This window comes from Sciurus vulgaris (genome assembly GCF_902686455.1).
Source record: "Sciurus vulgaris genome assembly, chromosome: 7".
NCBI lineage: Eukaryota > Metazoa > Chordata > Mammalia > Rodentia > Sciuridae > Sciurus > Sciurus vulgaris.
In genome coordinates, this window is record NC_136467.1 from 135455298 (window position 1) to 135472328 (window position 17031).

General features: G+C 45.6%; 1 protein-coding gene and 1 long non-coding RNA gene across 3 annotated transcripts; one reads left to right on the forward strand and one right to left on the reverse strand.

The window, feature by feature from the left end:
- Positions 1 to 826: 826 nt before the first annotated feature.
- Positions 827 to 4077, reverse strand: LOC306666374 (tubulin beta-2B chain). The gene is made up of 4 exons (XM_079148412.1): positions 3816 to 4077; positions 2886 to 2994; positions 2499 to 2609; positions 827 to 2145 (listed from the first exon to the last, which is right to left on the reverse strand). Exons 1-4 carry the CDS (start codon positions 3870 to 3872, stop codon positions 1085 to 1087), a joined length of 1338 nt encoding a protein of 445 aa, XP_079004538.1. The 5' UTR covers positions 3873 to 4077; the 3' UTR covers positions 827 to 1084.
- A 210-nt stretch (positions 4078 to 4287) lies between these two features.
- Positions 4288 to 16222, forward strand: LOC306666619. 2 transcript variants are annotated; one of them, XR_013765357.1, is made up of 6 exons: positions 4288 to 4403; positions 5888 to 6193; positions 7594 to 7734; positions 12094 to 12382; positions 14279 to 14376; positions 16161 to 16222. It is a non-coding gene; the product is annotated as an uncharacterized lncRNA (long non-coding RNA). The 2 variants fall into 2 exon arrangements; XR_013765358.1 differs by lacking the exon at positions 16161 to 16222 and having other exon boundaries at positions 14279 to 14622.
- The last annotated feature ends 809 nt before the right edge of the window (positions 16223 to 17031 follow it).

Sequence of the window (17031 nt, forward strand, 5' to 3'; positions counted from 1 at the left end):
AAAATGTGCAGGATAGCTATTCACATGTATACAATGACATATGCATGTATTATTCACTCATATAAGAAAAAATTATAAATAAACTAAATGTCCATCAGTTGGAACAACTACATAATGGATGCTTTTCATCCATATAAATTAGAAAAGCTGTTTCTTCAAGATATATGCTGTTAGACTAGGGATATATATAGCTCACTGGTTCAGCACATGTCTAGACACCAGGCCCTGGGTTTGACCTCCAGTATTTCCAATAAATACACCAATTAAATAAATAAGTTCATTTGTGTGTGTGTGTGTGTGTGTGTGTATGTGTATGTTTAGTGAAAAAAGAGGCTGTGGAATTGTGTGTTTGAGTATGAAGGAAGAAATGAGGTACTAAGATTTGAAAACATGAAATATTTCTGAGAGAGTATAAGAAAAATAATATTGATAATAATGACTGTTTTTCTGGGGGGGGGAACTGTATCAAAAATCATAGGAGGAAGGGAAACTAACTTTGAACTTTCCTTTAGAATTTGGTGCTGTACACCTGTAGTAAAGGAAATCAAGATATGAAAATACACTTAGTGTGCTTTCAAGTAGGTAACTTCCGAACTAATAAAATATGTCCTTAAACACCAATGTTAAAATTCAGGCTGAGCTTCCATACGAGGCTGACTACTATTGGGGGTTCAATTTTTATCATACCAAAAGAGTAAATGCATTTGAGCTTTTACTCAACCTTTTCCCTTTAAAAGAAATTAACATAACATGTCCAGAAAACTGCATTTAAAGTGATAATAAAGAACCCAAAGAGAAAAAGGAAAAGAAAGAAGAGAGGACACCATTAGGACACAAACGTTTATGTGATTTTAGCCATTACAACAGTAGCTCAGAAATATCTTCAATGTTACATTGATGTCATCAATATTACAAAAGGAGAAAAAAAAAGTGACAGGCAACAGTGAAGAGCACCAGAGAACCAGCGCAGACACCTAAGACAGACCATGCTTGTTCCTTCCACTGCCAAGGTATTTTCACAGGTAAGCCCCCCACCCCCTTGCTTTCCTTCTCAGCTTTCCCTACCCTGCTTCACGTGCTGAATTTAAGCCTCGTCCTCGCCCTCCTCCTCTTCGAACTCCCCCTGTTCATCGGCCGTGGCATCCTGGTACTGCTGGTACTCGGACACCAGGTCGTTCATGTTGCTCTCGGCCTCGGTGAACTCCATCTCGTCCATGCCCTCGCCCGTGTACCAGTGCAGGAAGGCCTTGCGCCGGAACATGGCGGTGAACTGCTCCGAGATGCGCTTGAACAGCTCCTGGATGGCCGTGCTGTTGCCGATGAAGGTGGCGGACATCTTGAGGCCACGTGGCGGGATGTCGCACACGGCCGTCTTCACGTTGTTGGGGATCCATTCCACGAAGTAGCTGCTGTTCTTGTTCTGCACGTTGAGCATCTGCTCGTCCACCTCCTTCATGGACATGCGGCCTCGGAAGATGGCAGCCACGGTCAGGTAGCGGCCATGGCGCGGGTCGCACGCGGCCATCATGTTCTTGGAGTCGAACATCTGCTGCGTGAGCTCGGGCACCGTCAGGGCGCGGTACTGCTGGCTGCCCCTGCTGGTCAGGGGCGCGAAACCCGGCATGAAGAAGTGCAGGCGGGGGAAGGGCACCATGTTCACCGCCAGCTTGCGCAGGTCTGCATTCAGCTGGCCCGGGAAGCGCAGGCAGGTGGTCACCCCGCTCATCGTGGCTGACACCAGGTGGTTGAGGTCTCCATACGTGGGTGTGGTCAGCTTCAGGGTGCGGAAGCAGATGTCGTACAGGGCCTCGTTGTCGATGCAGTAGGTTTCATCTGTGTTTTCCACCAGCTGGTGGACAGACAGGGTGGCGTTGTAGGGCTCCACCACCGTGTCGGACACCTTGGGCGAGGGCATGACGCTGAAGGTGTTCATGATGCGGTCTGGGTACTCCTCGCGGATCTTGCTGATGAGCAGGGTGCCCATGCCTGACCCGGTGCCGCCCCCCAGAGAGTGGGTCAGCTGGAAGCCCTGGAGACAGTCACAGCTTTCTGACTCCTTCCTCACCACGTCCAGGACCGAGTCCACCAGCTCGGCTCCCTCTGTGTAGTGGCCCTTTGCCCAGTTATTTCCTGCACCGCTCTGGCCTGCCAGAGGGAAAAAAAAATTCTTAAGACACTGAAATTGGATTACATTCCTTCTTGCCTTAAACCCCTTAACATAGACCAATGAGTCAGTGCACAGATAAGATTATTTTGTATTATCACCAAATGGCCAGACATTAAAATATTTGGTTATGGATATAATTATAAATAAAAAAATACCTAGGACACCTGACTATTAGAAGTCGAAAGACAAATGCTTTTTAACCTGTATTAAGGCTTAGTTGGCACACAACTGGATGTTCTTCATGCATTTTCTCCAGCAGTCCCCATTCTCCACCTTAAGCTGTGTAGCATAAAATGTGCCTCTCATGTCATTAGCCATGCCAGGTACTCACCAAACACGAAGTTGTCTGGCCTGAAAATTTGACCAAATGGTCCAGACCTGACTGAGTCCATTGTGCCAGGCTCCAAGTCCACCAGAATGGCCCGAGGCACATATTTGTTACCTGCAGGGAACAAGAGTTGACTTAGACCTGCAAGCAGGGACTTCTGTAAAGAAGGGCTATTACCACACATTCCTCCTTCTTTCAGGCTATTGCCCCCAAACAAAGAAGGACCCACAACCACGTTTTCAAAGGGCTTGGTTAGTACAGGGGAGCCCACCCCAGTGAAAGAGTAGACATCTTAAACCGGTTAGTGTACCCTTTTCTGCAGTCACACCAGGGAAAAGGGAAAAGAGGGTAGAAAAACTAAAGTGAGGGGCGGGGGATAAAGGCAATTACCAGTGGCTTCATTGTAGTACACATTGATTCTTTCCAGCTGCAAATCACTATCTCCATGGTAACTGCCAGTGGGGTCGATACCATGTTCATCACTGATGACCTCCCAAAACTGAGAGAAAAAGGTTGGATTTAGGCATGCACGATCCCACTGAAATACCACGATTCACAGTGAAAAGCCCCCAATTCAGTTCTGACACCCAACATTTCAGGAGCCTTAAAGGGAGGTGTGACCCAGAGCACAGCCACAGGGCTTGTATTTTGCAGGGTCAGAAAGTTGAAACTGGGCGTTTCCCAGGCGAACAGCTGCTCGCAGCGGGCGGTAGGGGTCGTGCGGGAAGGAACCAGCCTAAGCCTGGGACTGCCAGTCAACCACCGCTGCAAAGCTCAGTGCTCAGGGTCACAGCCAAGAGTGGCCACAGGAGGCGAGCGTACAAAGCGGAGAAGAGGGGGAGGGCGGGGGGAACAGCTACGCGAGAGAAATGAAGGAGGGTGGTTTTAGATTCAAAGCACGTCCTCCGACCGCGAGACAATCACCCTGCTCCCCTCCCCGGCAGCTTGACTCAAGTTTAAGCGAGTAAAATCAATTCTCGAGACCCGGCCCCTCCTGCAGACCGGTGAATATAGCCTCGCGGACGGAGCCGCGTCTTGGCCAAGTGGCAAACAGGAAAGAAAGACCAAAGACTACCGGAATTCCAAAATTCCAGTTTTCTGCTGCCGGAGTTGCAGCAAAAATGAATGAGACACCCCCTCACGCCACCACAGAAAGTCGCCTCCGAGTCCACGCCCCACTCGGCAACACAAAGCAGCAGGAAAGGTTTGCTCTTGGCCCGCTCCGGGCATGCCTTGGACAGCACCGCGCCCAGGGACTCTAAGGGGTGCTCGGCTTCCGCCCCTTTCCCCGCCCGGTACCCTCCCCAGCGGCGCGCCCACCTTGGCGCCGATCTGGTTGCCACACTGGCCCGCCTGGATGTGCACGATCTCGCGCATGGTGTCTCTTAACTTCTTTCTGACGCTGATCTGCGTCTGTGTGTCTGTCGGTACTCCGGTTCCGCGCCTACAGCGAGCTCAACAGGAAAGCGCTCGGGAACCGACGGGCTGAGAACGTCTGCACCGCGGGTTCGGCCTTTTATGTAGGGAGGGTGGGGCCGATGGCGCAGACCGCGCCCCCAGCCGGAGCCCCCCAGTCCCCTTCACTCTGAGGCTCTCCAGGCCTGGCTGACGTAATGCTACGAGCCCTAGGGACGGTCCGGGGGGCTGGACTATGGGCCAGCGGCCAATAAGCGCGGGCTTGAGGACCCGGAGAGGGGTGGGGTCTCCTGGGAGTAGGGTGGGGGTGTCAGCATTGTCTAGGGCTTGGGGAGGAGGGGGAAGCCGGCCCACGCTAACTGGGAGGGGGTGAAGCAGTCAAGGGCGGGAGGGCTGCGACGCGTGGCTGACCGACGCGGCAGCTCGGGATGGAGAGAGAAGTAGCACAGGATGGGAAGGAGGCAGTACTGGAGCAAGTGGAAAGGCCGTCAGGTGCTCTGGGTGCCGGCAGGTGGGAGGACTGAGGTGGCTCAGGCTGCTCTTTCAGCGCTGTTGCCGATCCAATTCGGCCCGAGCCGTTCCCCAAGCGAACCACCTCTGTTCATACCAATGCCCCTTTCCCCAACACCGGAGGCCAGCAGCTGTCCAGGGGCCGACGCTCCGTCCCAGAGAGCCTTAGGGAAATACAGGTGACCCCAAAAAGAAGTCGTATGTAATCAGGACGCTGGGGTCCAATTGACCAGAACCCGCGACACTCAGCCCAAGAGCAACAGGGTACCCGTTGCCCCGCCCCCAGCATCGCCATTCTTTGTCTTTGTGAAGGGTCACTGGTTCCCTCTCACTCAGGCAGCAGCATCCAGGGGTGGAGAGACCTCTAAGCCCCTTGAGCTCTGCCTCACCCTCTCCAAGAGTCCATAGCACCTAGGCCGGTACCAAAGACCCCCTCCACCCATCTGGTTGGCTTTTGTTCCTCGTAAATGATGGAGTGGGTGTGGCTGTACGCTCAGCATGGACTATCCTGCGGGCAGAATGAGGGTGGGGTCCCAGAGGCGGGGCTGTCGGCGGAACAAAGAGCTCACAAAAGCAAGGGATGTGTTCCGCAACTGAGCATTTAAAATTACACTCCAGGCGCTCCCCATCCCGGGGTTTGGTTCATCCATTGTTTAATAAGGGGATGAGTTCCAAGGGCAGTCATTGCCCGCTCCACAGAGAACATTCTTATTTTCTATCGCGGCGACCAGGAGATCCCAGACTTGGTGCTGCGTGTAGAGGGGTGAGGGACACGCCTAAAAATTGCAGCACCGCCAGGTAGAGACCACCAGGGACCCAGGTGCACTCACTCGAGCGCGTGCGCAGACGCAGAGCATCGAAAGCCCCTTCAAATCCGCACTCTCTAGGTACTGGAGGAAGGAACAGATCTCTTTGTTACTTGTCGGGGATGAGGGAAGCCGGGAGGGAGAGAGACCGACAGAAAGACGCACTGCGTGCGTTGGAGAGAGGGAAGGAGGGAAAGGGTCGCAGAAACGCTCATTGCAGAAACTTCCTTGCAATTTCATGGTTAAAGCGCGCCGCCCCCCACCTGGGAAGAGTTGCTTTGCGAGGTGACGTGACCCTTTTTCTTTCTCTGGCGAGAGAGGCCGAATGACCTGGGGTGCCTCAACTGAGCGGAGTTAGCAGCTGTTGAGTGAGGCCCTCCCAGAACTATCAGCAAGCTGTCATCACCTCCCTTTCCCGCTGGGAGAGAGGAGGGGGTTTTCAACTCAATTCCAGTATACAAAGAGAAGCAGCAAGAACAAAAGCTCAGCCTCCTCACAATATCCAGGGTGTTCAGACTTAAAGCTCAAGGTCCAGAGTTCCCTAGACGCAGCCGAAGAGTACCCCGGTTAGGGTGCGGTGGAGAGAGAGACATAGCATCTGCAGTTCTGCCCACCCGCCTCCCGGCCCTGACCCCTAGTTTTCTTATCCAAATTCTGCAGAAGCAGAAACGTCCAGGGCAAGCAGTTCCAGAGGTCACACAGGAAATTAAAGACAGGACTCGGATTGGAATCCCGTCTTCAAGGCACCCGAGCCCCCGAGGAAGGTGACTTTGTCCCGGTCAAAAGGGCTGTAGCAGGTGTCAGCCTCGAGGTGGCGGCTCTGAGGGACCGACTGCCTGGAAGTAACAGAGCGAGGGCTGCACCCTCGGTGGGAACACAGAGGCGCGCGGAGCCCTACGAGTTTAGCTGCCCGAGCCGAGGAGCCACGCGGTTGCTCAGAGCTCAGCGAGATCAGCTCCACCGAGGGTAATCTGAGTCTGTCTCTCTCACCTATCGGGTTCATTTTTCAGCGTCTGTTTCAGAGCCAGATCTTCACCGGATGCCCAGTGGAAAACGTATTCAAGATTATACAGATGAAAAGACCCTTTCCTCACGGTTTCTTTTAGGGTAGGAAGGTTTGGGATACAGTAAGCTGGAAATCATCCTTCTAGAAGCCTGGATGCCCTTGGGGATTCAGGCGGCTTTTTGGCCCAAGATTTGCTTTCCTTTCATGCATTTTGCTGCCTTGCCCCCCCCCCCCCATACCCACCCCCAGCCCCTTCCGGGCAGGCACTTCACCCCCATTTGCCATTGCAATTACGATGCTGTACATTTCATTTTCACAAGGAGCTGGTTTTAGTGATGAAATGTTGATGACAACTGTCTCTCCCGAAAGGCTTTTAGTTTGTCTACTGATTTTTTTTTTAGATCAAACTTACTCTATGTAGCAGGCAGGAAGAGACTGGTACTAGGTCATCAAAGAAACAAATTGCTTTCAGTTGAATCCCCAGCAATTCTTTTGGTCTGTTTATTATACACAGTTCCTCTCAATCTAGGTCATTGTGTATCAGACATGAAGCTTTCAGAACAATATATTTCATGATCTCCTAGGGCTAGTTTTAATGATGTCTTATCATTTACAAAATTTTCCCTTTCAGAGACAATTATAGAAATTTCTCTGTGTAAAATAAAAATTCCACATTTCTTTTACACATAATTGTGTGGCTGAGGCAAGCAAGGTAGCCCCTAAACTATTAAAATTACATCTGCTCTTACAATTCTCCAATTATTTTCAGTGGTAAATCTGTAGTTGATTGTGCATTTATCTGTTACACAGTCATTGTTTTAACTAGCTGGAGAAGTCTGATAGGAAGAAAGCTATCCAAAAATGCATAGTAAATTTTGGATGCACTAGTTTCTTAATGCAAAAATATTTTTTAACACGTTTATTGAAATTACAAGACAGTGTAGGATTTTCCCCCACAGCTATCCTGCATTCACCTTTTAAAGAACAAGCCCGCAACCCCTCCTCTTTGCTGCCGAGATGCACGCGGTTTCCTAGGCAACCTACACTTTGCCAATGAATGAAAAGGAATTGAAAGAGATCGCAAAGACTGCAAATCCGTCATTATTTCCTCTATTTTTTTCTTTTTTTTTTTTTGGTCCCCACTCTTCTCAATGCTGTCCAGTTAGAAATGTTGGAAAATTACCAAACCTAACGTTTATATAAAGGAGTCAAATGCTCAGGGAACTGAGGCTAGAAAGGGGTCGTAGCCACAGATTGTAACAGTGAAGAGAGGGCGGGGAGAGGCTTCCTGGGATCTGTGCTTTCTCAGCTTTGTAGCGACCCCTGCGTATTTCCCACTGCTCTCCCCCTTTACTCCCAGGCCTTCCCTCCTCCGGATGAGAAGCGACCGCGCCGGGCAGAGCTGCCCGCATGCTCTTTAATCAAAAGGGCTGTATCGGTGGGAGCCTCAGAGCTCTTGTCCCTCCGCACTCGTGGGGAGCCGTTGAAACCAGTCGCCCAGGTAACAAAAGTCTGGAATAAGCAGAGAAAATTCTGTTTGTAAATGCAGCGCAGTGCGGAAACATTTCCTCTTTGTTTCTAAGTAAGGCTGTTTTCCTATTGCCGAGGGTCATGAATTTGGATTAAAATGGCCTCGGTCCAGTCAGAGAATCCTGAGCTCTTGCGGAAGAAATTTGCCTCCTTGTCAAACCCGCGGGAAGAGTAGAACCCAGGCTTCCCCCGGCACCATTTTCCTATTGTAGGCAGCCTCCCCTCCCCCACCCGGTGAATGATTTGCAAGCTTCTTTGACAGGCTGGGGGAGGGCAAGCCCATAGAATGCGCACTGTGCATCCATGTAAATGGCATTTTATGATACAGAGCCAGATTGAAGAAAACCGAAACAAAGAAGAAAATACGTATACGGGGAAAATTCTAAAATACTAAGACTGTGCTCCTTTGCAAGGTGTTGTGAATGCAACCAACTTGCAAAGCAACCCCTTTATGAAACAAATGAATACACAGGAAGGCAGGGTCCAGGAGCCATTTTAATTTTGAAGCGACAGATTGCTATAATATCAATGCGCTTGTAGGGCGGTCGCCCGCATTAGAAACCTTAGAAGCCATTGCTGCTAGGAATGTCTCGGAAGCTCACCATGTTTCTTCCCGATATGCCCTTTGCTTGCCATTTACATAAAATTAAAACGTGTTTTCAGATGACTACACATAGCAACGACCCTACACATAGCAACGACCCTGCCTCTTGGCTCAGGAAGTCTGGGGTGGGCATTCACTAGGATGTCCCTGCAAAATCAGCAGTCTGATTTGTCTGGCCTACTTGACTGCCCTCAGCAAATATGCACAAATGTTCAAGAAAATGTAACAAGCACTTAGACTCTTCACTTTTGCTTGCAAATGTCTGATGAATGGCTAAGAGCAGGATTAAAGATTTGGCGTTTCTGCCTCCATTTTGCATCCTTCTCCTTTGCTCCAGGTCACCTTGGATTCCAGGAACAAGGTCTTGCCCAGGACAATTCCCCACCTGATTAATCCTGAGATAATGGTGAACATAATACACCTGATCAAGAACATCTGCACTGGCAACTGTGAAAAACCTCCAGCTGTGCAAACCCCCTGCACCGTGCCCTCATTCCCCTTTCTATAAACCTCAAGTCATTCATTATCAGTCCCTCAAAGACAGGACTAAGGACTTGGGTTCCCTTGTCCTCTTAGTACAGCTACACTGATTGAAGTTCCTTTCAAGCTTTTCATCATTACCTTTTCTGTTTGATTTTTTGGGGCAAGTAGCCAGACCGGATTTGTTGGATCCCAAGAGTCAGGCCTAGGACTCTGATAGCAAAAATAATGCACTTAGAGAAGCTCTGCAAGAACTTTGTCTTGTTCAAAATAACCTTAGAAAAGGAACCTCACCAAAACGGTTAGTCTCACATGTATGTCCAAAAGAATTAAACGTGGGGTCTCAAAGAGCTATTTATTTGTCCACCCATGTTCATAGTAGCATATTCGCATGTTCAAAAGGTAGAAACAACCGTACCGTGGATGGGTAAATGGATAATGAAAACATGGTCTTTGCACTCAGAGCAATATTATTCAGCCTTTAAAAAAGAAATTCTGATACATGTACAACAGATGAATCTTAAGTGAAATAAGCCAATCCCCAAAAGACAGATGCTGTATGGAACTCGTTTATGCAATAGCTGGAGACAAGACATTCATGGAGGGACATGACAGAATAGAAGTTGCCAGGAGTTAAGAAAGGGGATTGGAGAGCTGTTTAATTGATAGTGAGTTTCAGTTTTGCAAGATGAAAATAATTCTGAAGTTGGATAGTGGATGTAGTTCCATATTAAATTGAATATACACTCACCCCTCCTCATCTGAGGGAAATTGTTTCGAAGATGTTCCCTGCCTACTGGATACCAAAATCCATGATATTCAAGTCCCAGGTATAAAATGGCAACGCCAGCCTCACAAACTTAGTGAGGACCTGTCTCTAAATAAAGTATTTTATTTTTAAAGGGCTAAGGGTATGGTTCGGTGGTTAAGTAGACCCTTGGTTCATTCCCTGGTACCAAAAAAAAAAAAAAAAAAAGGTAAAGAAAAGAAATAGGGTTTGATAAAGAACTAATGTAAGGAGAAGAGTGTCCGTTTTCCCACTTACTTAGTTTTTTATTTTTTATGAATTTGCATTATTACTGTTATTTTCACTTTGAGATTTCCTCGCTGTAGCCTTTTAAGCTATTTGCTCAGTTGTGAAGCTTAGTGGAACAAAAACTGGAAATATGCTTGGTAAACCCATTGTCTATTCCTCCCTTAGGGACCTCCCTTTCCAGGGAAGAATTCATGACCAGTCACCACAAGTCACAAGCATCCTATGAAGATACCAGGGTTACTTGTGACATTAACTACCTAAAGCATAATTTGTTTTTGTATAAAATAAGTAGAAACATAAGTTCTCATAGTTCCTTTCCACACTGCAAAGCATGCTCTGGTTTGCCCCATTTAAAAACCTCTAGATTAGATTAGAGTTAGTTCCACAGGTTCCTCAGTTGTCCACTGGTTGTGACCACCTCCTACCCCCCTTTTTTTGTATACAGAATAGAACCCGGAGGTTCTTTCAGCCACTGAGCCACGTCCCTAGCCCTTTTAATATTTTATTTTGAGATGGGGTCTCACTAAGTTGTTGAGGCAAGTTTAAGTTGCCTCAAACTTGCAATCCTACTGCCTGAGCCTCCCTGGTTTCTGGGATTATAGGTGTGAACCACCAGGCTGGGCTTTGACTCCTTGTTGACAGAGACCTTGTTATACTTTGGATCTGGAACATCTCATAAAGGCCCATATAATAAAGGCTTGATCACCAGTCTGTGGCACTATTGAGAGGTAGTGGAACCTTTAAGAGGTGAAGCCTATGGGAGGAAGTTAGGTCATTAGGACATGTCCTCAAAAGGTATATTGGAATGCTAGCCCCTTCCTCTCTCCATTTCCTGGACCCCATGAAGTGAACAGGCCTCCTCTGCCATTTGCTCTGCATCATGATTTGTTCCACAGGCCCAAAGCAATAGGACCAAGTCACCATGGACTGCAGCCAATATAAACCTTTGCTCCTTATAAATTAATTACCTCAGGTATTTTGTCATGATGAGAGAAAGCTGACTAAGCTGTCTTGTTAGCCTTCACATCTCCCACATTGTCTGATACTAAGTATAGGCGAACAATAGCTATTCTTCATGTAAATAAAATACCATAAGAACAAGGCAATTAGGAAAAACATAACAAAAAGTATCTACTTTTAACCCAAAGCAGGAACAGGTTTGTTCTACAGATTAAGTACAAAGAAACACTTTTCTTTTTTGTCATTGCCTCCTGGCTAGATATAGGCCTCAGTCCATGCTTCCCAGACTCTGCTGGATACTGAAGGGCCTGGATAATGCACCCTTCTCTGGAATTATTTTTCAGTTCCCTACACATAATTACCCAGCCATTTCTTGAGTTTTCACCTTTGTTTATCTGCATTTATAAATGCATAAGGAAGGTTCCTGGTTAAGACAAAATAGAAGAATGGATGGAAAACATTCCTTAAGAATCAGTATTGAATTACTAGTCTACGTCTTCTTTCTTGGAGTGAAAATCAGGGCTGTTAGACAGAGCCTAACAGCCCTGGAAGTGACAGAACAAAGTGGATCTGACCCTTCTTTTTTGGTGATTAGTGATTTCTCCTCTTAGAAATCACTAAAAAGGGAGATGAAACAGATGCAAATCACATCTTTTGGGAACCTACAGAAAAGATAAAAGGGCATTGATTTCCTGGACCTCAATGATAAAGGAAAGATCTTTGGGATAACTTAGAAAAAAAGATTCAGTCTCTTTTATAAAGGGAGAGAAGAGAACATGGTTGTTTCAGATTTTTCCAAATCAATATTCAATGCTAGATGGCTCTATAATAATTCCTATACCATTTTTCAAGACAAGTGTGTTGCAATGTTTTTATATCCAGGTGCATTGCCTTTTAATGTTAAAGGAGCGCCTGAGAAAAGGAATCAGATTCCAGTAGAAAATCTACCTCTAACTTTGGCTACTAATGTTAAAGACTGTGTTTAAAAATCAAACAAATTATTGGAAAACCAAAACATAGAAACTATTTTTTTTTTTTTTAGTATTTTATGAGAATATTTAATTTAAGAATAAAGCATTTTATTTTTCTTAAGCCCAACTTCTTTATGTTGGCAACCCAAACAATAAAAAAAACAAACTAAACATTCTTTGGATGTGTTCCTCCCAGGTATCTGGGACTCCTTACCACCCCTGGAATCTAATGGAACTTATCATTTGAATATACTAAGCAAGTCCACCATTTTGTTACAGGTTTGGACCATTACTGGCCTGAAGTCTTTGAACACAGTAAAAATTGCTTCTTCACCTCTTGATTGTCCTCTCTTGCAACAGCAATTTTCATGCCATTGCTTCTGTGCTCCTACAGACCCATGAGATGGGTGAAGTTAAGATGCTAACCACCCAACCAGCTTACCAACACGAATGTCTATATACAGGTAATGAGGAGGAGCAGCAGGCAGCCTGAGATAGTCACAGATGGGAAGATAATGGAGGGTGTCAGTGAAGAAGTTCACTTCTCAATTTTGTAAAATTTTCAGAGGTGAGAATATGCTGTAACATAGCTAAGCTAACTAAAGATGAGGTCTGAAATTCCCCCAGGTTTAAGAAAAAAAAGACCAGTGTCCAGGGAGCATGGAACAGTTTCTGCAGAAAGACAACTGGAATAAGAAATGCATTGAACTCAGTGAACCATCAAGATCACATGGGAAATCTTAGAAAGATGTATAAAGAGTATAAGAAGCCCTTACTGGCAGAGAGGAGGAAATTGAGGTTTGTTTGCTTATTTGGGGTGTGTGTACACGCATGCACACTGTGCTGGGGATAGCATGCCCACATGCTAGACAAGTTCTCTACCATTAAGCTATACCCCCCAGCTGCAAAATTGAATTTTCCAATCATTGTATTTTGCAGTTGAAGCAGAGGCAGATCAATGGAGTGAAAAAAAAAACAAAAAACAACAACAACAAAAAAAAGCAAACAAAAAACAACAGGATGAAAGAGACAGAGATGTGGGCGGGGAGAGCTATAAATAAAGGAAATCAGACAGGGAGAAAGCAAATTGCTTCCTTTTTTTCAGACATAAACTGGCTGATGAGGGGTCTTTTGGGCATGACATTGAATCAAAATTCTGCTGGAATAAAGAAAAACATGCAGCAGAAAGTCAAGATCCTAATGATCTAATGGAGAGAAATACATGGTTTTTGAAGAAGCTGATTCAGAACTGGTATAAACAGGAAAATAAATGGCAGCTGTAGAGGAAGTGAAAGCTTAGAAGCAGAAGAGTGAAAAAATGTTGAATGAATTATGACCAACAGAGATATGTCAACAAAATCCCAGACTGCTCCTCATGGTGAGAAAGCTCGTGACAGCTGGCCCACTGTACTCACTGGAGTGGTAGGCGGAATATGCCAGCCAGGGACAGAAATGAATCTAGTCCCTCAGTGACTTCCAGAGAGAGCTCCTCCTTACCATGGCTCCCCTGCTCTGCCCACTGAAACAGAATAGACACACAAGCTCCGACTCCCTCCTGGATGGTGTATCTCAGCTCTGAGCTTTTCCTCTTTTATGGGGGAAAAGAGCCCCCAAATGAGCTCTGGATGGACCCTCTGGGGTGTGTGGAATAAAATTGTCTTAGGACATGGCTCCATGGGTCCTGGGCAGTTTCATCAATAAACTCTTCTCTCCTACAATGATGAATTTGAAAGATAATGCTTATGTCAGAGAATTTGGGTTTTCAGAAATACCCAACAGTACCTCCTCAGCTAGGAGGATGACCATAGAGTCCTGACTGGCTTCTGGGCCTCCATATGTTCATCTGCCTCTCATTTGTGATGGTTTCTCCTCCACACTTGGTGGATCTTGCATATGGTGGAGAAAACTTCCACATGGAGTGAGGGACATGTCTTCTAGCCCTGCAGAGAGCTAGCACTTTAGAATCAGAGGCCCTGTAATGTTCTGCTTCTAACCTGAGATTATCACTTCATCCTCATTACGTCCCAGTATCAAAGAACTAACTATTTGTCCCCACCTTTTGCAAGATTTGAGAATGGCTTCAGGCTGCAGAGTCATACCTTATCATGGCTGCTCACAGGGTGACTTTCAGGCCTTCCCAGATCTTTGGTGTGACAATGGATGAACTACTGTAACATCCCCTATTATTATGGTTTGGATATGGGTTGAGTGTGTGACCAAGGACTCATGTGCTGCAGACTCTTCTTCAGTGTGGTGGTGTTGAGGTGGTGGAATCTTTGAGAGGTAAAGCCTAGAGTAAAGTGATTGGGACGTTGGTAATGTCACCCTAGTAAAGGGATTAATTTAGTTCTCATGGGTGCCTGTTAGTTAGTTCCCCTGAGAGTGGGTTGTTATAAAAGAGCAAGACTGACCACTGAAATCTCTTTGACTTCCTGCCTTGCCATGTGATCTCTCCGTCTTATAGTTTCTACCATGTTGCCATTCACCATGTTGTTATGTAATCAAAACACCATTACCATAGCCAAGAAGTTGCTGGTACCATGTTTTTGGACCTCTGAAACTGTGAGTTAAAGATATCTCTTTTATGTATAAAGTACCCAGCCTCAGGTATTTTGTTATGGCAACAAATGATGGACTATATCTATGCATCAAATCCATCTCTATTTTGGACTGGGGTTATGGCTCTGTGGTAGAGTGCTTGCCTAGCATGTATGAGGCACTGGGTTCAATCCTCAGTACCATATAAAAATAAATATATAAATAAAATAAAGGTATTGTGTCCATTTACAACTAAAAAATATCTTTTTAAAAATCCGTCTCTACCATTTATCTGCATTTTTATTTCCTTTAGCTGACTTGAAATTGTGCATTTTGAGTAACAAAGAAGATTCTGAAGATAAGTCATCTGTAGTATTATCTGCCTGTTTTATTTTGTCACTATAGTTAGCAAACTAGTGGAATGAGAATATTATTCAATAGAGGTACTTTATTCTTTTTTGTTTTTAAGACAGGGTCTCACTAAGTTGCTTAGGGATGGTCTTGCTAAATTGCTGAAGCTGGCTTTAAACTTACCATCCTCCTGCCTCAGCCTCTTAAATTGCTGAGATTACAGACACATGCTGCCATGCCCAGCAAGGTACTTTGTTTTTAAAATAAAGTACCTGGGCTGGGGTTATAGCTCAGTGGTAGAGTGCTTACCTCGTACATGTGAGGCACTGGGTTTGATCCTCAACACCACATAAAAATAAATAAAGGTATTGTGTCCATCTACAACTGAAAAAAATTAAAAAATAAAGTAACTTTAATCAATATTTTTAAATGTCAAAAATATTATCACATACTCCAAAATGAACAAAAAAAATCCCCACTGTTATAGTTTAGATATGAAGTGTTCCCCCAAAAGCTCATTTGTGAGACAATGCAAGAAAGTTTGGAGGTGAAATGATTAGATGATGAGAGTTGTAATCCAATTAGTGAATTATTCCCCTATTGGATTACTGGGTGCAACTGCAGCCAAGTAGGGTGTAGTGGAAGAGAGTAGGTCACTGGGGTGTGACTTTGGGTTATATTTTGTCCCTGGTGAGCAGAGCTCTTGTTTTTCTTCCTGGTGCCATGTGCTGAGCTGCTTTCCTCTGCCACACCTGCACCTTGATGTTCTGCCCCCACCTGGTGCCCAGAACAATAGTCGGTCATTTATGGACAGAGATCTCCGAAACTGTGAGCCGTATAAACTTTCTCCTCTAATTGTGTTCATCAGGTCTTTTGATCACAGCAATGAAAAAATGAACTATAACAACCCTCTAACCCTATTGCAATTTGAAGTAAGGAGATCCCCACCTCCACAGCATAATAATTTCCTTTGTCAGTAATCGAATGATCCAGAATTCTACCTCCGGAGACCAATTCCTTTGTACTAGGTGATACCTTTATCCTAGAAACCTATTTAAATCGTGTGCATTCCTGAGAGGGGCAACACACTGCTTCTGATGCCTTTAAAGGCATCAGACCCAGTTTTCTTCATGGTCAGAGAAGCCCAGGGAGAGTAGGCTATGTTCAAATGGCAGGTGAGGGGAAGAAACCAGGACATGCTTCACCATGCTTCCAAAGCCTCTGGAACTGCAGAAACAAGCCCAGTGCTATGGTTTGAATGTCCACTCCAAGACTCATGTGGAAACTTAATCCCCAAATTCATATGGTATTTGGAGGGGGGACTTCTGGGAAGGAATTAGGCTTAGAGAGGTGGTGAGGGTGGTGTCCCATGATGACATTAGTGGCTTTTTAAGAAGAGAGAGTTCTGAGCTCGCACACCTTCACTGTCTCACCTTCGTTCTCTCATGACTCACCAGGAAGGCCCTTACCAGATGCTGAGCAGATGCTGATGCTATGGTCTTGAGCTTCCCAGCCTCCAGAAACTGAGGTAAACAAACATCTTTTCTTTAGGAATTACCCAGTCTGTGGTGTTCAGTTACAGCAACAGAAAACAGACTGTGATGTGCACCTTTTGGTGCTTTTCTAGATGAACAGAGGGGAAAAGGCCTGGTTGACCTCCCAAGGAGAACTGGGGTAACCATAACCCTCCTCCTCCTGATAAACAAGGACATGCTGGTGGGCCCTGGGAGCCTTTGGAAGTGCTGTCTTCTAGTGGGGCACATTTAGCTTTCATGCTTGCAAATGGTGTCAGAGGTCACAGAATTTATCTGACAAATATTTACTGCTCATCAGGCACTGTTTCAGGCTTCAGAAAGACAGCACTAGACAACTCTGACAAAAATCTCTGCCCTCTGGAGCTAACGCTGCAGATGAAATTGTAAAATTAGGAAACTATGATTCCTCAAGGTTCATTTCCTGCCTTTTTGTTGGTTCTTCCTTATTTCTTTTCCCTTTCATTAGATTTTTTAAAAATCATGGCTTTATTTATTTATTTATTTATTTTGTAGCTTCCTCTTTACTCTGCTAAATACAGTGTGTGGAGACACTAATTAAAGGATACAGATGACTTTGATGAGACTGTCATAAAGTGTCAGTGATAGCTTGTTAGACAAGGTGCACTCAAGGTCACCTGAGTCACTCTGACTCCCAAACACCACACGATTCTATCCCCACCTGGCTTCCCTTCCCCCCTTTCCTGTTCTTGAATTCTTTCCCTCTTTGAATGACTGAAGACTACTTGATACAGGAAAAATAAGTGACTAATTCTAGACAAAAACCAAAGAAAAC

Coding starts and splice junctions, on each gene's coding strand:
- LOC306666374 (XM_079148412.1), bottom strand. CDS start 3,872: ATGCGCGAGATCGTGCACATCCAGGCGGGCCAGTGTGGCAACCAGATC. Junction 2,995..3,815: donor GCAACCAGATCGGCGCCAAG/GTGGGCGCGCCG, acceptor TTTTTCTCTCAG/TTTTGGGAGGTCATCAGTGA. Junction 2,146..2,498: donor GCCAGACAACTTCGTGTTTG/GTGAGTACCTGG, acceptor TCCCTCTGGCAG/GCCAGAGCGGTGCAGGAAAT.